The sequence below is a fragment of the Rhea pennata genome, chromosome 3 (genome assembly GCF_028389875.1).
Source record: "Rhea pennata isolate bPtePen1 chromosome 3, bPtePen1.pri, whole genome shotgun sequence".
Taxonomy (NCBI): domain Eukaryota; kingdom Metazoa; phylum Chordata; class Aves; order Rheiformes; family Rheidae; genus Rhea; species Rhea pennata.
In genome coordinates, this window is record NC_084665.1 from 38399265 (window position 1) to 38423052 (window position 23788).

Here is a 23788-nt window from a genome sequence, read left to right on the forward strand (position 1 = left end):
CTGGATCACATGGCTTAGAAGAGGCAGCTCATACCTGAGTTTGTTCAGCTAGGAAAGGAGAAGGTGAACGGGGTATCTTACTGCTGTCTATAACCATCTAATGGGAGGGTATAAAGATGATAGGGTCTGGCTTTCCTTGGCAGAACTCAAAGGTAGGACGAGAGAAAAAAAACACAAGTAGCAACAGGAGAAATTCCAACTTGATTTTTGTATCTATCTATATTTAAAACCATGTAGATGGTCAAATACTAATATAGTGCCCCAGAGAGGTTGTGGGATCTCCATCACTGGACATATTCTAGACTTTACTGGAACAAGGCCCTAAACAACCTGCTGTGACTGGACCTGCTTTGAGTAGAAGGTAGGACTAGATAATCTCTAGAGGTCCCTTCCAACCTGCATGGTTTTAAGAATTTCACTTTCACAAAAATTCGGGACTTTTCAAGTGAAAGCAGCAACATTTTTGATAGATTCTAATCAGTTAAGTGAAATCCATATGTAAACATGACCATTTCTAAACGCTGATTATCTTCCTTACTCAATAAGAATATGTTTGCTTAATACAAATTCTCTGAAATCCACATGATGACTTAAGGAATAGATTTCTATTTCTGAAATAGAAATAGAAAAAAATAGAATAGAACTGAAATTTCTTCCAGGCAGTTATAACATTTAAAGAGAATTAGTGTTATTTGCTGACAGCAGTAACACCCTTGATCAGAGTTGCTTTTTGTCCTCCTGTAAGTTTATGCTTTTAAAAACAGCTTCTTTCAGCCTTTCATGTCATACTTCATCTCAAGGCAGGGTATTTTTATTATTATTAACTGAAAAATACTTAGAATGGGCTCCAATGTTTGTTTTTACTTTGGCTTTACTTAATTCGGAATGTAATATTCCAACTCCAAACAAGCTTTGTTTTACACTTTCAGTTATATCTCACAAGCACAGCACCTACTGCAGGCTTTTACAACAATGGTTTAAGTAAGGAAGTAACCATTGTGTACAATATATTGTATTTTTTATTTTTTCTTCTGTACATTGTTAAACACAAATGAATTTAAAAATGAACAGAGAACTCATATTTCTGCTTCTAATCAGTTGTTAAAGCCTGAACTACAACATATCTTAACCCAGCACTTGCTAGAAATGTAAGTGGAGAGGTTTTTACACTGGTAAATCCTACTAATTTTTATCTCCATTCACAAATGCTGTCTTTTAACATAAAAGGGAAAAAAGCTAACTATATTAGTATAAAATTAGTTTATTTTATCTTGACATAAACATATGACAAAAGTTTGAACAGCTGATTCTATTTGTTTGATTCAGAGTAGTTAGACCACCTGAACAGTCCTGAGAGGTCTGACTTCTCTTCAAAGTACCTGTGCTCCCACTGCACCTCTACTTAATAGCGCTCTAAGCACCTGTCTGAAAGCTAGTGTATCCCACCAGTTTGGCACAGAGCATCTCAAACATATCACAATATTAAAAAAAAAAAAAAAAAAAAAAAAGGTGTTTTGGTCCAAAAGCAGAAATTGCATCTGTTAGAGAATAATAAAGGCACAACTTGCTCACCAAATAAATGCATGAATAAAATATCTGATACATCCAGGTGAAATGAACAAAAACTCTTATTTGACATCAACACCTTACATCATCCAACATTTTTCTGCCTGAGTAGAATACACACACACACACATATATATATGTTTCTGAATTCCAAACTAGACAGTATCTAAAGTCTCCATATATTTGCAGCATTTTGCTTCTTGAAACCTGCTAAAACATCACTACTAAACAACTGAGCATTCATCCACAGCAAACATTTTTTGATGTTGCCACTGCAGGACTGAACTATTCCAAACAATACAGGAAAAAAATTAAAAGAAAAAAATCAACATTATATCATTATACTGTATTGCCTATATTAAAACATTTAACCTAAGAAATTTTGGATTGTGCTAGTGGCTTTATGACTAGCTCACTTTTTCCCTGCTGAGTGACCTTGTCTCTTTTACAGCTGCTAATCTGAATAAAAACCTCATTCTTCTTTCTGACTTTATAGAAGATGGAAAACAGATTCCTACCACTGTACACAGTGGCTGCCAATCCCTACGTGCATGGAGCCATTCACTTACATATGTAAGCCAGATTCTGCTTTTGAAGGCACGTCTTACTGCCTATGGTTTGACTACCCATAGTACTGTAGGATCCGCAGTGGAAGTCTGTCATTCACCATTTCCCTCTTTATAGGTGTTTAAAATGCTTTAGCTTGAGGAGTTTCCTATTTTTTCTGAATGGGTTTCTGTGGCATGTTTACAGCTATGCAAATATACACTCTTTTCACCTTCCAAAGAGCATGGGGCTTGAAGCTCAGCAAGATCCACTTTAATTCGCATAACTGGTATCTACTTTTGTATAACTGTTGTGCTATTATGCATCTGGGCTTGAAATTCTTCGGCACCGTAGGCTCCTACCAGACATATCTACTCAGGCAAAAGAATCTGGATGACAAGGTTAAAAGTTTGATGGAACCAATACGATCCACACCCAAGGAAGAGCTTTTAATACTTCTGCTGAGAGAGAAAGATTAACATAACCAGATTTTGAACATCTTGGATATAATTCCTTAAACCCCTCCTCCTCAACTTCATACCTTTCTACTGGGTCCTTATCCCACACATTCCCCATTACTTATTTTTGAGACAGTCTGATCATACAAACACATCTTTAATGTATTAAAGATTAGCTAGAAGAGTAAAACAGAAACCCAAGAAGAGAATTAAACAAAATACCCAAGAATTTAAAGATTCTGAGAGATAATGGTGATGTGATTAGAAGGCTGCTCTCACAGTTATCCATACTGCAGAGAGCACAGGAATTCAAGCAGTTCACCTTAGAGGATTACTGTGTTCTGTATGAACATGCACCTTAGTTTTCTAATACTTCAGAACATCAAATTGTTTATAAAATATTTTTTTGCCTGAAAGTTTTGGTATTTGATGTCTGGTTTGCTCTTATGTATTGCAGTTACGAAAGCACACAAGTAATAACTAAAGTTATCCATGGACATATTTTGTGTTTGGACACAGAACCCTCTCCCTGCTGCACGTGATGCTTTCCAGTTTATCTAGGTCTCATATTGCCACTTACTACTCCAGTACTGTTTTTCAGACAAAGCTACAAATAGCTGTGAAAATTTTAAGTGTGTGCATGTAGACATACATCTATGTGTATTTAAATTTATCTGTCTACTTTACAGCCTTTCCAGTCAACTTTCCATTAACAAAAAGGTTTCAAACACAGAAATATGTTTATTAAAACTATAAAATTAGAAGCTTTATAGAGACATCCACATAGAGAGGTTGAGAACTGTCTTTTGACAAGACCTTTGTCTACGAATATCCAAAACACCTTGGATTTAATTAATTTCACTGAAAGCCTGCAAATTACTACACAAGTGTTTAGTTGTCTTTAGGAATTTAAAAGACCAATCCTTTAAAAAAGTTCACTGCTAAGCAGACAATATTTACATTAATTAACTGAATATAAAAAGCAGAGCCCTGGGTTTCACAAAATGCAAATACTCTGTATTTTATTTGTATTTATTTACCATTTGTAGATTTAATGTTACTGGCACATTTAAAACAAAGTTTTAGTTATTTTCTTTGGTAATTACTATGTAGTACAAATTCCAATCAAGCTATTTCAAGGAATGATTTGGAGAATATTGATCATAGAACTAAGAGAAAGTTGTCAGTGATTTCCTTCCATATTTTTTAAAAAAATTCTCTGTTTTGGCATATTTATGATTCAAGGATTTAGCCAATCATTTCTACGAATTTTCTGTAGTTTGAACTGAAAGTTTATTCGACTACTAATTCTGTGATATTTTCATTTCTTCTGCAATTTGCTGTACATTAAATGAAAATTCCAGGATAAAATTCTGCTCTTTTCTTTCACAGCAGTAGTCAGAGAGGATTATTGCTATTGGAGATTGGGAAGCAATTACCTATTGGTAACTAGCTAAGAACTAGCTAAGAGTTTAGCTGAAGACTGACAGACAAAATAACTTCTTCTCCAGATCCTTAAAAAGGTTGGAACATGGAAATATATTTTCAGCATGTAACATAAGGAAGCTTTATTTCTAGCTGTGAACACTGGTGCTCAATTTGATTTTTATCTCCTTGGATCAGCAGTACTGATCACAAAAAAAAGTTTTCGGTTCAAATGGGAAAACAAACTAATTCTATAAATTCCATAAATAAATTCTACCCACTGCTGTTTCCAGTGTTTTTTTTTAATAGTAAACTATGCAGAGATTTTTCTTGGTTGTACAACATTAAGAAACTCCAAGCAGAAAGCTCCTACTGTAAGCCATATACAAAGAGTAAGTACAACAGTAAAGGATTCTAGAAGGCCCAGCATTTCATAGGAAACAGAAAATGAAAATGTATTCTGGAGGAGAAAGGAAGGAAAAGATAAATCAAATATCATGTTCTAGACACAAGAAAAGACCTCCAATATCAGTAACAAAGAACATATCTGTGTTTGGGGAAAGTGAAATAGCTCCCTCTTCTGTATTATTTTATAATATAATGCATCTCTAAAGAATTAATACTTTCCAAGCTTAGGAAAATAGCATCAATTGACTTAAAGATAGCATCAATGCATTCAAGCATTTATCATAAAACTTGAATACGCAGGTGAACAGTAGTGTAACTTTTAACCTAATATCTTACCTGATAAATAGCTAAAAAACTGGTCCTGAAGGGTGTGCTGCTTAACAGCCTTTCATTAGGGTCTATATACTTGTTTGAATTTTGTCTGCTGTCCAAAAGTTAACTGCAGCCGACTAAGCAGCAGCATGTGTGTTTACTTAAGCTTCCTGGAAAAACATTCATATCATTCCAAGGGTGACTAAATGTTTTCCATCCTCATAGTTAGCATTCCAGCTGCCCCCGCCCCTTCACTTCTTTACATGAAAAATATCAGTCCCAAGCCCAGAGCAAGAGAATTTCCTTCCTGGGCTGGAAACACCTAATGTTCATGCCTTACAGGAATTTTTCTTCCCAACGTTTAACTGTCTGTGTGAACTATCAGCGTTTCATGCAACTATTCATAAAATGTATGCAAGGATAAAAAAAAGATGAAATAATTTTCTTACGTCACATGTAGGTAACTATAGAAATACATTCATCTACACTTCCAAACACATAGTTTAGTCTGGCAGAAAGCTTTTTATTTCAAATTATATTCATAGTGTTAATCTGAAACTACTTAAATATATATTTTTCCTAAAAAGCTAACTCCTACATTCCAAGATTATTTTTATTGCTAGGAAATATAAATATGTCATCTCTTAACTGATTCTGATGGAAAGCCTGATTCAGAATTATAGCACTGTTGCTGAACAATTACTTTTACTATCCAGAGCCAAGGTAAATCTGTAGGCCCAAACTCTACGCTGCTGAACAGTCTGCTGCACCACTGACTTCATTGTGAATGAATCAAATTTCTTTTAACTGAACTGTGGCTGTTTTAAGTTAATGAAGTGTTGGACCTGCTAGAGCAACTGAACTGAATTACATTCAGTGCTAGAGTTTGGAGCCCCTTTATTGATGAGAATGTTAATTGCTTTTTGTGAAGATGAAGTGTCAGCCGTAATGACAGCAAAGTAATGCAGGCCTTATTCATGAAAATCCTCTGAGAGGACTTTGCTTAATGCTTAGTTTCTCATTCAGAGTGTATGTTGGAACACTTCCACCTGTACCTGAGGGCTCAAGCACAGAACAGCTCACTGTGAGATAACAAATTACACTGTCAGCTGATTTTGGTGCAGCTTTCCATATGAATACTTTCAGCCTGTGGGAAAAGCAAGGAAATGTAAGTAGACTTCAGACTTCTTTTCCAGGAGACATTTTCAACATCAATGCCAGTTCCAATGCACTTATACTTACTGCCTTGTTTTTTTTCCCCCCCAAAAAAATCATATTTTCCTATTATCCTACTGCATATCTTACTTCCCACAAACACAACTAGATGGCCTGTGGGGAACATGGTTACTTCTATTGTATTTTGGTGTTACTCATTTGACATTACATATCAACATCGATCAGTTGTTTAAAGCTCCAGTATCCATTATTTTTATTTATAAAACTTAATTAAAACACAGTTACTATTTAAAGCACGCTCATTTAATTTAGAAAACACAACTGTTGAACCAGCTGAAGAGCAAGCAGTTCTGAAAAAGCCAGTATTAACAGAAGCCTCATTTCCAATGGGTTCAGCTTCCTACAGCGGGGACTTGTACACAGGCCAGTTCCCGGGAAGCCTCTCCGAACCTAACGAAGTATGAGTCTGCAATGCAGCTTCACACTGCCCTGAGCGTGAGGCCCTAGAGACTCTCCCCTGCTTTACCTAGCCCTCTGCTTTCATAACATCGGTGCAAATGGGGTATCTTTGACGACATTGTCAAAACACGCCGCAAGAAGCCTTTGCCTCCGAAGTTGTGGAGAAAGTACAGAGGGATAGTGTGATTACCTAAGCCTTGGATCTTACAGAAGGCAGTCCACAAAATGGAGAAAGAAGGAAAAAAAATGACTAAATGGATAATAAATTAAACAAGCAAAAGGCAAGTCCCAAAGCATCATTACCATTATAGCAGCTACATAAAAACAACCATCAGAAACTTAAAGCTAATTCTCTGGGTTGGATCCACAGAAGATGGGTCAGTTTTTCCCAACTGTCATCAGTGGTAGACACGCTGTAATAAGAGATCTTGCCACAAGAGCTTTAATCACTTTGATGTTTATTTAAAAAAAACAAAACTACATATTGATAAGCCAAAGCTGTCACCTGGGTAAACACGAAAATGACACATGAATTACTATTATTGCGTTCAGTTATGTAGGCAATTTCCTGTGTGAATCTCCTTTCAGCGAGACTGAAAACACAAACTGTGATTCCCTAAGGGAATCAAAAGGACAGCCTTAGTCAAAACATTCCACAGAAGGAATTTTGTCTTCTCCTCAGCAACTGTGTGTTTCCCTCTAAAATGCATCTTCCCTCTTGCAACTCAAATTCATTCTTTCCTGTCCTATCTTCCTGGGCCAAACATATTCCTTTTTCCTTGCAACAGCCTTTAGGCAGTCAGATATCCTCATTCCAACTTCATCATCTCCTCTTTAAGCTAAACCAAACCAATTTGTTCGATCTGTCCTCATAGAACATGTTTTTCAGACCTTGGAGACTGGGCTCATAGTTCTCCTTCAGACACTTTTCAGCTTGCCTGCATCTTTTTTGAAGGACTGGTGTCGAGGAATAGATCTAGTATGCCAGCCAAGAATTTACCCATGGCAAAAGGATTACTTCATGTCTTGCAAACTGCACTTGTTTGTAATTTCAGTATTGTGTTTGCCTTGTCAAGGCTCTGTTGATCTATGTTCAGCTTTTTCCCTTTAACCACCAGACTCTTCTCTCAGAGAACTGCTTGTTAACAATTACCCTGATTCCAGACTCATGAAGATTCTCCTCCAAATGTAGTACATTGTATTTTTCTCTGTTGAATTCCATCAGCATTTTTCTGGCTACTCTCCTTCTTAAAACAAGCATGTGAATTTACATTCAGCGCTCTGAGATACTCTTTACCCTTGACAGCTTTGTTGCCAGTAGATTCAGTATATTTATCTGAGTTTGCAGGTTTGTCAATAACAATATCAAACAGAACTGGATCCAGTACAGACTCCTGTGGACACCAACTGTGGCTGAATTCAAAAAAGGTTCTCTGTGGATTTGAAGACTAAAACCAATACCACAGGTTGTACATGGAGTGCTAAACACATACCTTTTTCCTACACACGTTTTCACCGTGTTCCTGCCCCATTCACACAAAATCTCTCTAGGGAGCTCTCATGTAAAGGATTTAGAGTGCTTTACTCACCCATAACTCTTTCCCCAGCAGCACCAGTAGAGAAGATATAAATATGGAAGGGGGAGAACAGTTGAACAGTTAGCCATATCTCCATGTCAAACAAACCTCAGACAAGCATTCAGAAAAAATATGCATTTCAAATGGATTTGGCTGTCCAATCACTCAAATGTGCATATGTAGCCCACTTATGTGGGCCACATATACATATGGAAGACATACTCTATGGCTATGTACACTGCAGAGTGTGAACAAGCATTAGAAATGGCTTACTGTGAAAAACTGATATAAATAGATTGCTTGGTAACACTATGTATTATGATTGCTATTTCTTGATCTCCAATTTAGAGAGGGCAACATTAGTGAAGCTTGAGCTTCTACTCAGTAAGACACTTCTGCTCTTACATTAAACTGCAGAGTTCAGGTTAAGCTGTGGTTACACAGTTTTAACAGGGTTGTGTGCAGAAAAACAGCACGTGGCTGACACTGAAGCTTTTTTTAAATTCCTCTTAGAAAAAAAAATGTGTCTGGAAAAAATTTTATGGCTTGCAGATCTTCACTTCATATAACTGCACTAAATGTAATCAAGCAATTGAACTGTCAGGCAACTTCCTAGCCAGAACTTTCTACCATGATAAAACCTTAGATGAGACAGTCACCGTCAGTGCCTCCCTCTCCCTCTCCACATAAAAACCCAGTGCAGGTACTATCTGAAGAGAATGAATTTAAAGGTATCTCTGCAAAGAGCATCTATTCAAAGGATGTATTGTCTCTGCTGACAAGTAACCTTTCTTTTCCCTTGATTCCAGCAGCTCTGCAGGTCACTGATGAGGCACTGAATGCTTGGAGCATATCCCAGTCAAGAGAAACAACCCTCAAGAAAACAAATGAGAACCCGATTAAAACCAGAGCAGATCACTGACCCATGCAGCCTACCTGGTTAGAGAAAAGAGATGTCAGCTGGCTGGATGACAGCAGAAACAAATCAGTGTGTCAGATAGGATCGTTTTGTCGACAAAACGATCCTATGAAAATTCAGGAGAATAAGACAAGCCAAAGGAAAAAAAAAAAAAAGTAAAGGCTAGAAATGTTAAACCTCACTTCCCAAGGCATACTTACTTCTCCATTGTAGTACTGCTACAATGGGAAAAGAGGGAACAAAGATTTAATTAGCCTCTTGCCAGCTGGGTTATCAAGTGTGGGGAGAATGCCTGCAGAAGATCTGTCAAGGAGCCAGGTGACCAGCAGAGTACATGCAGCAGCCCCCAGAACACGCTCCCTACACACAGACCAAAACCCATCGCGGCAGGACAAGCATATTCCATTTTACCAACAATATCTAGCTGGTGTGCAGCCAGTAGCTACCCAAGGTTAGCATGGCTGAGATAAGGAAATAGTTCTAGTAGACTTGAGGGCCTGTTAGGAAAGAAGAAGTTGAGTCCCACTTGGGCATCTGAACTACGCGTCCAGCAGCCTTTCATCAGCGACCCCTCTGCATGGTTCCTGGGGTTCCCTGTGCAGTTTAAGAGTTTAGATCATGTATTAAATCTGTCCTCTTTAACCTCTCATGAACTGAGTGTCCTTCACACCAGTATGCAACCCTCTCTTTTGAGCCTTGCAGACACATCAGGCAACGGCTGTATGGCAAAGAAAAACTATTTTTTTTCATGCATACATCAAAGTAGAATTGCTACTGATCTCAGATTTAAGGCTTAAGACATATAATGCTACTATTTACCTCTGTAGAGGGCCATAAGTCTAAGACTGGTGCACAAGTCCCTGTTGCCATCAAGTTTGAACTTCTAAAATTATTTTTGAAAAAAGCAGAATACATAGTATGTAGATGGTCAAGATATAACAGTTTTTGATTTTTCTCATGTTACGGGATTCTCACAGATTTCTCTTAAACCCTTCATTAAGAGATTAGAAAAGAAACTCAATTATCCATAATTACTGAACTTTCAATATAATAATACCTTTCCCTCTAGTGCATGTAAATATTCACACTGCTAATCACTACGCTTTAGCAGCCTTAAACTCTCTGGATGCCCTAAACATAATTTCAAAAAGCTTACTTGTACTCCTGATTGGTTCACTGCTCAGTGTGGCTTTACTATTGCAAAATAATTTGTCAAGTCTCTGCTGTTAATTTCCCATAAAGCCGTTATAAGCATCTTTTTGCATACTACCATTTTTTGTATCTCTGGTTATAGCATGTGAACTCACTGCTGAGTTTTAATAGCTCTGATTTTTGATCCTTCTAATATTTCCAAATCTAAATTTCTGAAATTAAATCTTGGCACTAGGTAGCACGATGTTTTACTTGTTTTTGTTTGCTGGGGGGGAGGGATGGGAAGGGAGTGTGATTTCAGATATCCTCTGACTACTGATGCCTAAGTATGCTCAAATCCTCAATGGTTCTTCCCTCTTAGTATGAGCAAAAACTACTTTCACTACTTGTTTCCATCATTCTGTGCAATTTCAGTGTCCCTGGATTGTTAACTTGGCAGTATAGGCTATTAAAGGTACAGCAAGTTGAAACACAATGCTTTTAGGCTTAAGCTGAGTTAAGAATTGCTCAGAACACCATTCAGGGTAACTTTTCTTCAGATGACATGCTCAAAAACAGATCACCACAATTAAGTGTACCGCATACAACACCTAACATGACAAACAAAATGACAAACAGTGAAACTTGAGATTATTATTGTCCAAGGAAATACAATTAAGATGACGTAAATCATCAAGCCTGACCTATTATAACATCATAGATCCAATATTTAAATATGATTTTTATTTGACATAATTTGTACTGTAAGTACAAATAAAAATTTCTTAGAAACCCAAACAACTTTCATGGATTTAAGCAGGCACTACGTCTGCTTCTACAGGTATACCGCGGTACAGCACAGAATTATCTAACCTAGTTCAGGTGAGTTTACTCGTGCACTGAGAACACTGTAGAGGCATTAGCGTGGTGCATTAGTGAAGCACTAGCTTAGCTATGTTGTGGCCTTTAGAAATAAATGATGGATATCTAAGCTATACTCTGTATTTATTTCCCACACTTAATTATCTCAGTGTGATGTAGATAAGCATTTAATCCAACTGTCTCTCATCCATTTTCTCCAACCTCAAACAGGAAGAAGTAAACATTTGTCTATACTTCTCCCACTGGAGTAAAACCCTCTCAAATTATTGAAAATATTCCTTTCCAGCTACCTCTCCATGCTAGCTTCCCACGCTTGCTCACATACACACTAAATAAAGAAGGGTGACAGCATGTACTCTGTGCATCATGACAGCATCCAAATTAGTCCTCTAGAGAAAATACATCAAAGGACTAGAAATGCTCATCACAACCTGATTCCCTAGTTCCCTAGAATAACCAATTAGAAACTGAATAAACTGTTTAAAGAATTCCCATGCTATGAAAAAGTCAGTCCTACCTTGTATTTTTCATGATGAGCTATGACTCTAAAATACAACTCTAATATTAGACACAGAATGTTTTCAATTTACTATTTTGCAAACCTTCATCCTTCCACTGATTATAAATGATTATAAAGTACCAGGCTGAGCAAGCACTCTCAGTCAATTACACAAGATATATGTATTTCTGGAGAGTAATGAAAGCTAGATTTCAAATACTAAAAATTAAAATCTATAAAAAGTAATGCTGCTTTTTGTTAGTTTGTACTGTGACATATTCTGTGTAGAATTGGGGGATAAATGGAGAAGTAGTTCTGGCTTGACTGGGTGTTAAGTCAGTGATATTTTCTTTTTCCAGAACTGCCTCATAACATGGCTAAAACATTACCTGGTTGAAAAGATGCATAATTTTCCTCAGAGCAGTAGCTAAAAATAAGGTCCACATCCTTTCGTTAGCAAGATAATAAACTCATCTCTCTACAGTCTTCGTAAAAATAGCGTAACTAAGACTTCTTTCTCCCTCCCCCAATATATTTATGTAATTTATCTCAGTTAAGCTTTTCAGATTTGTTTTCTGAATTCTCATTATGTTAAAAATAGACAAATACACATTAGAACTGAACGCATTATTGTAAACTCCTGCCATGAACAATGCATTCAAAAGTTCATCTCCAGATACAACCATTTTGTAAGTTTTACAGAAATAACTGAGTTTAATTCATACAATAATTATGTCCAACCTCAAACTACAGCACTCAGAGAGATTGTCTTGTAAATATATGGCACTGATGAATAAGAAACAAAAAATAATCCAATTATCAGAAATATCTTTTGATGTACATTTCAATCCAACATCCCCTAGAACTGTTAATAAGCACTAACTATAACCAAGAGTAAGAATTAACTAACAATGCTGATCTTAACTGATCTCTTGCTACATGTTGGACTAAACTTATACCAAGCATTGCCACTCACAGCTGTATTTAAAATCATACCGTGGGCAGAATTCAAAAATTAGCTAACGTTTCTTTTTTTCTTTTTTTTTTTTTTTTAAAAAAAGAAATACTTTACTCAGTCACAAGCAATGCTGTAACAGCTAATTCAACTCTCCAAAATTCTGAAATAAACTAGCAATTACTTAATAAAAAGTAGCCGCTTTACACTTGAAGCATAATACAGAAAATATGTATCTTACCTTCACATACTGGGCAGCATTCGCCAGGTACTTTAACAGGATTTAAACAACTCTGTCCACAGGCTGTTGCAACACAGTGAGGATCTCCATTGATACACTGGCAGAAAGTACAGTCATCTTCTCTCCAGCGGTCTCCATGAGCTTGAATCTGACCATTGGCGTAACAGCCAGCAGGATTATTTACTGGATAAACTGGGTCTGAAATGAGACAAATTGCAATAAAACAAGATATTTACTTTCCCTATTATGTCTAATTTCAAAAATAACTGCAGTATCGTAATGCATTACATAAAAAAGAACAAGATGTGAAACTACTATCGAACATTAAAAAACACACTGTGGTCATAAAGTGATAAAATAACATGGGCAACAAATTGGATAATTTGATACCAAAATTTACTGTCAAAAATACTAACTCATATTGAACCCTCATATATTTGGTACTCTATTTTTAATGATTTCAACTGAAACTGTATATTTAACAAGCAGAACTGGAACAGAAAAACCCATCTCTAGTAATAGTTGGGGTGGGTTGTTTGTTTGTTAAGAGGCTTAATATTAGTATTTTCTCATTTTGTTCTTCTGAACAAAAACGCATGCCTAACTTTGTATCAATACATTTTTTTGTAGTGACTTAACAGTCATTTCGTGGAACCAAAAACCTTTTAATGGACTAGCTGAATGATTCTTGTCAAAGGATAAGCAAAGATGAGACTCCCTGACACATTTCCTGCTGGAATAAGAGCACTGAGTCAAATCAGCTCTCATCATGTTCTTGGGGATAGACTACTTTTGACCCAGACCACCTCTCCAGGAAATCTGCAGTCTCACTTCAGATGGAGTTTTCTCCCCTTAAGAGCCTCAAGGTCTGTTTTTCTATTAGCAATCAAAGAAAGACTCATATTTAAATAACAGAATTTGAGAGAGAGTAAGAATTTTTCCGAACTTCCATGCAAATAAAAAATACGCTATATATGCTGATTCATGATGTGAAATAAATACATTTCTGAATCTTGTGAACTTGTTAATACCTAATATTTGAGAATGCACAGTAGTTATGCTGAATTTTCAAAACAGGCGATAATACGAGCTACATATTAAAGCATACTCAATATCTTAAAACGATGAATCCAACTAAAAGCATTAGATGTCAAGCAAGCACAAGATGCATTCGTTTACACCCCAGTTTCTTTTCAAGTAGTAGCAGGTTTGAAGAACTTGAGGGAAAAATACTGTCCTATCTACAGAAAAGGAGGACTCAGTGAAAACTGGGATATTCCTCTGAAGTTTCAATGACCTTTGGAAAGAAGAAATTCATTTTAAACGTAGATAAAACTAATAGCAGTGCTAGCAGCTCTTATCTCATTATAAGCCGCTTTATCCATTTGGGATCCTTAGACTCCTAACAACCTCAGAGCATTCAGATTGAAACAATTTCTGCCTCTCTGGCATTCAGTCCCAGCTTGGGTTTTGCTTAAACTCTATTTAGGTGAAAAAGATTAAGCCATTTCAAAAACATGTGTTTGGGAAAATAATTAAGACATTTGAAAGTTAAAATGTTTTCTAACCTCTTAACTTTACAACTCATGTGTTTTAAGGTTACTTTTCATCTGTAACTAAATACTCTGGCCCAGCCAGTATCACCTCACATTTCCAAAAAACATACTGCATTTTATCATTAAACTCATAGATAGGATTGTAATTGATATATGAATACAGAAAAAGCACAGGAAAGCCTTACAGACTCATGTTATTTGCAATGGTCTTCTATTTGAGTAAAAATACAAAGTTTCTAGTGTCCATTAAAGGATAAAATTGTGTAAGGCTATAAATTAAGCAAATTATATTTCCTGATGCTGAGAAGTCCTATATGACTTTGAGAAAGTAGTCCTGGAGCTAATGTAAGAATGGCTTATGCCTATATTACACAATGGAAATAATTCTTTTAAACATTTGTTAGTTTAAAATTGTTGGAATAAGGAGTGTGTTTCCTCATATTTCCACTACTAAGAAAATCTAAGTAGGGGAAAAAAAAAAAAAAAAAAAAAAAAAAGAAAAAAAAACAGAAACAACTAATCACACTGAAAATCACTCAGGAAATAATCTGAGAGAGTAGGTAGAAAGAAATAAACATTCTTTGCCAACTAGAAAAATATGAATAGATGCCTAGCTGTTTAGCACACATTTTGCCCATTTAAAATAAAGACTTAACTAGTCAATTTGGATGTCACTTAACATAATGTGAGTTATTAAGAAATGGATCACATGTTTTTTTTTTTTTTTTTTTTTCCTAATGCTTAAATGAAGGAGGAAAGTTATAATATGTCAAAGGGAGCAAGATGTATAACATCACCTTAAAGAATATAACTAAATCAAAAGGGGCTGTTAGTAGAAAACATATTTTTACTCTCTAACCATTCAGAGAAATCAGATTTCCTTGGCTCAGTGATACAAGCTCTACCACAAAACCAGCAAAAGAAACAAGCAAGTCAAACAGTGCCAGATGAGCTGACAGAAGACACTACAACTTGCCATCTCAGTCAACTGAGCAATAATAGCTGTTATGTGAAAGAGGAGATCCTTCTGAACTCCACTCTGTCACTATCCATTTTATTCCATCTACTAAGAACTTAAGATGATATTTCCATTATGAGTCTATATATATGCCAGTTCATCAAACCCAAAATGAAATTTCTTGATAGTTTCACTCATAAGATTGAAAACAAACAAAAAAACCTTTATGAGCTATATGATAACATAGCAGAACAATTTATGGATAAATCAGATTGTTGAATATTCATATCACCTAATGAACAAGATGAAGGATGTATCTAGAATTGTTAAGTCTGATGTGGAAAATCTGCACCAGCATTTGGAGTTTAATAACTGATAATACAGCACCCAGAGTTAGTGTAATCCCACGTTGTTCTGAGATTTGGCATTATAACAATAAAAGGAACAAACGTTTACATTTGTAAATAATGCTAGTTACATCAAAGAACAATAGATCTCATGTTCTATTAAGTTAGCAGCTCATATTCATGCAGCAACATCTTTAGGAGAGGAGGTGCAGTTGCTTTGGAAGGATTTCACCATTTCAGATGCCATTTCTGGATTTTTTCAATCTGTCATTAAATAAATGACTGTATGCATAAGTACTTGCATAGCACAGAACTCTCTCTCTCTCTCTCTCTCTATATATATATATATATGTTTTTCAGTTTTAAAAGACTCTTATAAGTATAGGCACAATTATACCAGGAAAGACTAAGGCAGCATCTAGTCTAGCATCCTGCCTCCAAACATAGTCAACAATGAACATCTAGGCAAGGTCTTAAATGTAGGGCAAGTATGGACTGATATTTTTTTAGAATACTTTTTAAGCCTGCAGATATTTGTATTTGAGCTTCTGTACACATAGACGCTGTATTTCAACCTATCTGACAAACTATAATATAAGCTGTAACAAACTAAACATACATTAAAAATACATAAATATAAAAATATAAAGTGATAAAAAATTCTAGCTATTTGTGATTCAGAGTAGTGACTTTGCATTTAGTAGCCTTGATGCACATAATTCTCTTCTGAATTTGGGGAATCATTTTAAGTCCGCATATATTTAACAGTCTTAGAATCCTGTGTTCCACATTACAACTTTTTCAGATCACAAACATACTGTATCAAGAATCTTTCTTTCCTTTCTGTTTTGACTCTATTGCCCACTAGTTTCATTTGACAAAACTAGCACCTTGTATCAGAAGAGATGACAGTTCCTTACTCATGAGGCTCACAATTTTCATGCTGTTTTTCATACTGAAATTTTAGTCTATTCAGTAACTCCTCAAAGTCAATTCCCTTCCTTTGACTTTCAAATTTTCTAGACCTCATCCACTAATAATATATTTTAAAGATCAGTCAGAATTGCATATTATTTAAAGACACAAGTGCACTGCATGCTATTACTCATATAACTGATATATGTATTATTTTCTCTTCCTTCCTAATAGTTTCTAACATTATATTTCCTTTTCAGTTGCTAATGAATGCTAATTATAATATTTTCATAACATTATTTATTATAATAACTCTAAGATCCATGACTTAAAGGAAAAATATTAGCACATAGCTCACTGCCTATGTACAAACTTTTTTCAATATACATTATTTTGACATTTACCTGCACTTTCCTTTTGTTCTATGATTCTATGATCCAGCTATTCAAATTTGTGTGATTCTTCTGCTCTTCTTCATTCATCGCTTATCCTAAACCACTTAAAATTTTCAGTAAATATTACCACCTCAGAATTTACCCATTTCCCTGTAAGTTTTATAATTACGTCAAAAAGCACAGGACTTTACTAGTGACTGCAAAAACTACTACTTCCTTCTCTCTCATTTTTTAACCAGTTATTTATCATGCAAAGATCCTCTCTCTTATTTCCTGCGTACTGCCTAGTTTCTTTAAGAGTCTTTGGTGAAGGATCCTCTCAAATGCTGTTTCAAAAATCCAGGTAGCCTATATCACCAGTACAGATTTTGTCATGATTATCAGTACCTAGAACAAACTGCAAGGAATTTGAGAGATACAACTTCCATTACAAAAATCTGTATTAATCCTTCCCCAAAATGCCACTTCTTCCACACTTTAACCTTCAGAAAAATTTCTGCTAATTGCTAATGCCATGAACATCTAGCTTACTAGCTGGCAATCCTCTGTCTTCAAGAACTTTTTTCGTGAAATTATTCCATAGTAGCCACCTTTCAATACTGTGGTACAGACACACATACATACACACACCTGCTAGTTCACATCTTTTTATGCAGCAGTTCCTTTCAAATTTCTAGATTTAAGTGTAGGTTGTCTTTTTTCTTTTTTTATTATTGTTCACTGTCTAACAATGCTTGAATATCATATAGCTTTTTTGATGCATCCTTTACGGAGAAGGGTTCCAGTGCTGGAATGTCAATGATAAACACAGATGCAAAAACAAACCAAAAATTAAACCACATCTCTTTTTTTGCTATGGCCTTATCTTTTACTGTGGTTACAGGGTTATTAGTCTAATGTTTTACTCAACTTCCTTCTCAAGCACTTTATGTCCTTCTTTATTATGTTTTGTAAGGAGACGTTCCTCCCACCTTTTCTTTTACTCTGCCAACATCTATGAGTTTTTCTACTTTCTTCATTTGGAAAAAATTTCAGCTCTTTAAAGAATGCCTTCCCAAGTGCTAACTTCTACCACCCTGCTATTTCATTATTCAGATTTTTTTTTTAATCTCTCTTTTTTTGATAGGTAGTAAACAATTAAAGCCTCCTAGAGTAGATTCTATGCTGTGTGAAAAGCTCTGACTCTTGTGCTTGACTTTTAGATTAATTCTTACAAAGTTCCTAATTTTTCTAATTCTTTGTTTGGAAATATGCACAGTTATAATTTTGGGGCTTGTTTGCTCCTATAAGCAACTACAGAGATACCGAAAGCAGTAGTATGTATGCTACAAAGTATTTGAAATCATTACATATAAATAAATAAATAAATTCTCCTCCTCTTATTAGTGCTCATGATAAAGGAGGTTTGAGAGTTCCAACTTCTTTGGCTTACTTGGAAGCCATTGCTAGAGTTTACATTTAAATTCATGGACCCAGGAGTGCTGCACAAGCCTTTACCTAGGTCATGGCCATAACCTTAGTCATAACAGGGCAAGATCCAACCATACAGCACCTGCTGCCACCTTCCTCTGTTCAAGTCCTGTTTGTGTTCTGGCAGATGATGTGTCAAGTATTTCCTAGCATAAGCTAGGGGGGTCAATCTGAAAATTTCCACAGAATCCTTTTTTAGGATTACAGGCCTAACAAGCAGTTATGAAGGCTGCCGACAGTAGAAAGGAGGATGAGAAAGACACTGAAGTCAGATTAGTGCTATATTTTTTTTTGCCAAAATGGTAAAGAGCAAATGTGTACATTGCTCTAGTTGAATAGAGCAAAGACTGGAAGATCTAAAGTAGGTTGCAAAGCAATAGATGTGTGTCAGGGCCACCAGAGCTGCTTTGGAAGAGTCTCTCTACGGAGTTAGTGCAGAAATTTGGAACAGCTTTTGACATAAATGCCCTCTGGGAAGGCAGCCTTAAGAAGTATTGCACACTTGACTATATTTGTGAGAAAGTTTTGAGGCACAAGGGAAAGGAAACCTCAGCATCTCTGCATGAAAAGAGGGCAAAGTCAGCATCAGAAAAACATTGCAGCAAGTCAGACAGCACACTCAGCTACAGCCATGAAACAAAAAATAATCTAAATTAAGGAGGAAACTGCAAACTTGCATCTAGAAGAAGAATAAAACAAAATACTGCTTTCTCATTAAAAGGTAAACATAAAGCATCAAAATAAATAAATGAATGAGATTAGACAGATACTGTACCTTCACAGACTGGACAACACTCTCCTTCTGGTACATAATACCTGTCACAGTGTAGCTCACCACACTGGGCAGAGAAACAAATGGAGACTCCACCTTGACATCGACAGAAACGACAGGCATCCATCCGAAACATGTCTCCATCATAATATTCCATGCTGTTAAATATGCAAGTTGGCTTCACTTCTGAAAGAATAAGGGGGAAAAAAAAAAGAAAGAAAGAAAGAATGAGAAAAGAGAGTAATGTATTTTACAGGTATTCAGGAATATGAAGTGGTCAAACTACTGTTGCTTGCTACTGACAAAAAGAGACAGAGACAGCTATTTTCTAATTCAAATATATTTTGTTTTAAATACAGAGAATATTTTATGGTCTGTTTCATCAATGGAAAAAATAAAATATTGTTCAAAATTACTTTCAGAGCAGCTGGTCATTTACAATTAAAATTTTGCATCTTTAAAATTAAAATATTTAAGGAAAGTTATGGCACTCTTTTCTTCATAAGCATTAAATATTTCTCATTCTGGTGAGCTAGAAGCTATCTAAAATTTCAGCACATGAAGCAATAGATTTTTCTACTCTAAAAAGATACAGCAGAAACTGCTCTCTTAAGTATAATCTTGCTTTCTATGAGGCTCTGGTGGATGAGTACTACAGTTGTCTCATGAATAAGTACACGTATTAAAAAAAAAAAGTATGTGTATTTCATGACTGCTTGACACAGTGTGAAAAACTGAATAGATCTTAGTTCAAACCACCTGGAGTTGTGCTACCCACATGAGTATCTATGATCCTTACAGAAAACAAGTAACTTCCACTATAATCATACTATTACAGGATCACTTCAGGGTTTTAAAGCATAGCAAGATCATTTCTTGTATATCTCCATTTGTTTCTGAGCACTAATTTACAATTGAATTCATAATTAAATTTTGTGGGAACTAGAAAGCCTCTAGAAATTCCTAAAGGTCTTGGAAAGGAATATTTTGGGCCTATTTACTTCTTACATGTGGAAAAAGTTGATGTTAACAAAAACAGCAAAACACACTGTAGATTTAACACCCCCCTCACCCCTGGAGAGGTTTGATTCTAGATTACGAAGGAGATCCACACGCTGTGGTCCGTAGAGACTCCTCAGGGCTCCGGAGCCGCAGTTAGGGGAGCACACGCAAACCTCCACTCACACCACGTACCGCCAACGGACCCAGAGATGGAGGAGGGCAGGCCCCTGCACGGGTCCGCAGCTTACGGCCCAATCTCTGGGACTCAAACGCTCCAAATTTGTAGTCAGCTAGACTATACCAGCTCGTTTCCTCTGCCATATTAGCCACTAAGAAATTAGTACTTCACAGTTCAATCAGTGCATCTTCCTCCCTCTTCCACCTCAACCCCGCTTGGGAACAACTTGGTTTTAATCTTCTTGGCCTTCTGCAAACCTAGCCCAAAATATGTGAAAACATATCTGAAGTAAAGGAGCACCCATTAAGCGGCTATGTTTTTCAGAAACTACGATTTTATCGGTCTCAAAAGCCAAAGGTTCTGAGAACAGGACGCTGTTTATTTCAGTAACAATGCCGTGATTTAAAAACATTACCAAACTGTCGGTGGGAATGTCAAATCTCATTACATCTGAACTAAGTACAGCAAAGGAAAGAAAGGAAGAATGACGAAAGTGAAGAATGAATTTCTGGACAGTACAGAGGACACTTAAATCCGCACTGACTATCTCCCCGTGGCATCGTAATCAACACTAAAATACGAGCGCAAGCTGTTCAGCCATTCCAAAACGCAGACAACTGCATATGTTGTTGACTTCTGTTGATGATGTAGAAAACGCTATTTACTTGTGTGGATAAGGCCTAGCAACACAGTACTGAAAATTATGCCTGCCTTGAGAGCAAGTGATTTTTTGGGATGTTAGTACTCGATCTCACACAGGACATCAAAAATATTTAAAGGAAAACTCAATTTGCAGATTCTTCAGCCTCCTCCCCATCCTTTGAAAACTCTTCATCTGAGTTGCTTGTGATATTAATATAAGTTTTCTTTCAAATTCTGAAGTGTCTTAATACTCTAATATTTCTCCCTGCACACAGTTATATTCAGCTCCAGTCTCAAGTCATTTTAATACGATTGTAAAATGTTGAGATTGAGACTTGGAAATATCCTGAGTAATTTTTGACTTGAAGGCATAATGTTGAAAGTAATGTAAAAAGAATAAAGAGGAAATACCACTGTGTCCAGGAAAACAGTTATGACCTCATCATACAGTTATTCACATAAACAAACACTTGAAAAATATTTCAAGTTTATACAGCTCAAGCTGTTAGTCTAAAAACTTTCTCAAAAGGAAAAAAGTGCCAACTCAAAAGGTCTTTAATCCATTTGCTCCTGACTTCACTATTTTGATTGCAACTTTCCAGATTTTTACTACTTTTTTTCCCCTCTCCAAACAGCAGACACAAATTCATGTCTAGTTAGGAAAGTAGAAGCATTTCCTTGTATGAATTATCATTCATTTTTAAAATGCCAAAACTGGACCTAACAGATAACTGTAAATTCTGAAAGGAAACAGCATGTTTTATTCCTACAATGAAAAACACCATAGTATTTTCACTTTTTTTTTTTAATTTAGCTATCAAGATTTATAGCAGTGTATACATTCACATTAAACTACTGAGCTAATCACATATATGCAATTGGGAAACAAGGATTACTTGTGATAGAATTGTACGCAAGCTTGCAGTATTAAAGCTCTCAGTCAAGCCAAAACAAGTACTGTTCCTTAAGCAAAAAAACCTATCTTTAATTATTCATAAAGTGAAAACCTAGTAGCATAACTGATACTCATGCTGTGGAATGCATATGGTAGCCACAAAGGAGAAAAAGAACACTGATAATTAAAAGTTAACGTTAAATAAACGCATCTTCTCTGAAAGGCTAGTAACCTTGAATTCAAAGAGATTATTACTAATAAAAAGAAAAAAAAAAACACTAAAGATAGAAATCTTCAAGTATCAAAGCTTTCCTGTGCGACAAAGCAGTTTAAACTGACTGAACTTTATAGCACAAAGCACCTAAAACTTCCTAAGCCCCAAATCCCTTTTCTGATGCAAGCTACCATCATGAAACAGTAGGCAAGAGACAGACACTCAGGCCATGGATTCATGAACATTAATTCAATGTCTGCCAGCTCTCAGATAACTCGGTAAAACAAGGTTGATCCAGACCAAGCACAGACGTATGAGGGAGCATCTGTGAAAGGAGCCAGAACAGAGTGGACAGTACCCAGAACAATACAGAGTTTATGCTGGCTTTACACTAGCTGTGGCAGGACAGATGGTATCAGACCACTGATCCCACACAAAGTTAAGCATGACTAAGAGAGACTGTACTTGATTTGGCATAAATGTTCCTGCCCCAGAGTTAAATGAGAAAAAAAATTGGCACAAATTTGGCTCTACATATAGCCTCATGTAGCCACAGCTTTTTTTGTTCTGGGAGCAAGAGCCCTAAAGCCAGAGTTGCACTGAACTACACAGCCACACGCTACACAGGTGTAAACTGTGCTAGTTTCTGAAGACCTTTATCTCCAAACTAGACTAAAAATACATACAATCTACTTCATCAAATCATTTTTCTAATGTACTTTAACTTGTACTTTTAAATCTAATCAAATATAATTCCTCTATATGGTTGACCTAGTCTAAAATAAAATTTCTAGTTCTGAGATTTCTCTAGTTTCCCATTGCTGGGGTTTTTCTTTGATTAAAGTCAGGAAACAGCTTAGAAATGTATTTAAGTTTTGTAGTGCATTCCTTGCTAGGAAGTATTCTGCACACAGTTATTCCAAGTGCATGAGATGCTTCAGCATCTGTTTACGTAGGTAAGTTTTGGCATTTTCTCCTGTGGTATCAGAGAGATTCCTGTCTGCCTGGGAAGTGAGATTCAAAACAGTTTTTTGCTGTTTAAAGGACAAAAAAAGCACATGATTCCAGCACTTTGGAAATTCCTTCAGTATATAGAAGAATTTGTATCAGTCTCCAGGAAGGAACTGGTGCAAGTACTGTGAACTTTCCATTAAATGAAAGGGAAGGAAGCTGATAAATTTAAATCCTGTGTCAGTATAAACAAAATACACAAAAGCTTTCTCTTTTCCAAAATCTATGATACCAGGGAGATTGAAAAAAAAAAAAGAAGAAAAAAAAGAAAAAAAAGAGAGCGAGACACAGTGTTTTAAATGGGAATCTACCCATTTAACAGAGTTAAAGAACAACATACTATATGCTTTTGTTTGCTTCCAAGTATCTCAGAACAAAAATATTTGGGTTTTACCCATATATGGGTTTTGGTATTACCCATAAATGTTTTATACTTAAAAAACCACTAATAGAAAGAAACATTATTTCGTGGCACCTGCAGTCTGTAGAGGGCAGAGGACACTGAGGAAAAACCTTAATAACAGAAAAAGTCAAATACAGCAATTCACTTTTAAAACACCAAGGAAATCACCACATCTACATAGCAAGGTTGCTAGTAGAGAACGTCTGCATCACTGCTTTAGAAATCACTTTGTGTAGGTGCCGCAAGCCACACAGCAGCTACCTTCGACGGAATTCCTTAAGTATTTTCTCTGGCCATCTCACCAGCAGATCCAAGCCCAGTAAGCTTTAGAGAACTTCAGAGGAAAGACAGCTGATTTGCAGAGGCTGATGTGCCTGTCTCCTTTTACACACAGCAGGCAAGACCTTAAGGCACTGCTCTTGCACAAAGCTGGGTGGAGGCGGAATCATAGAAAAGATGACTGAAAGATACCTGAA

General features: G+C 36.1%; 1 protein-coding gene across 1 annotated transcript in view; it reads right to left on the reverse strand.

Annotated features, from left to right (window-relative positions):
- CRIM1 (cysteine rich transmembrane BMP regulator 1) overlaps positions 1-23788 on the reverse strand; it is a 196659-nt gene that overhangs the window by 47484 nt on the left and 125387 nt on the right. Inside the window, 2 exon segments of the mRNA XM_062572090.1 lie at positions 12555-12752; positions 18971-19153. Of these exon segments, the coding sequence (XP_062428074.1) occupies positions 12555-12752; positions 18971-19153 (381 nt within the window).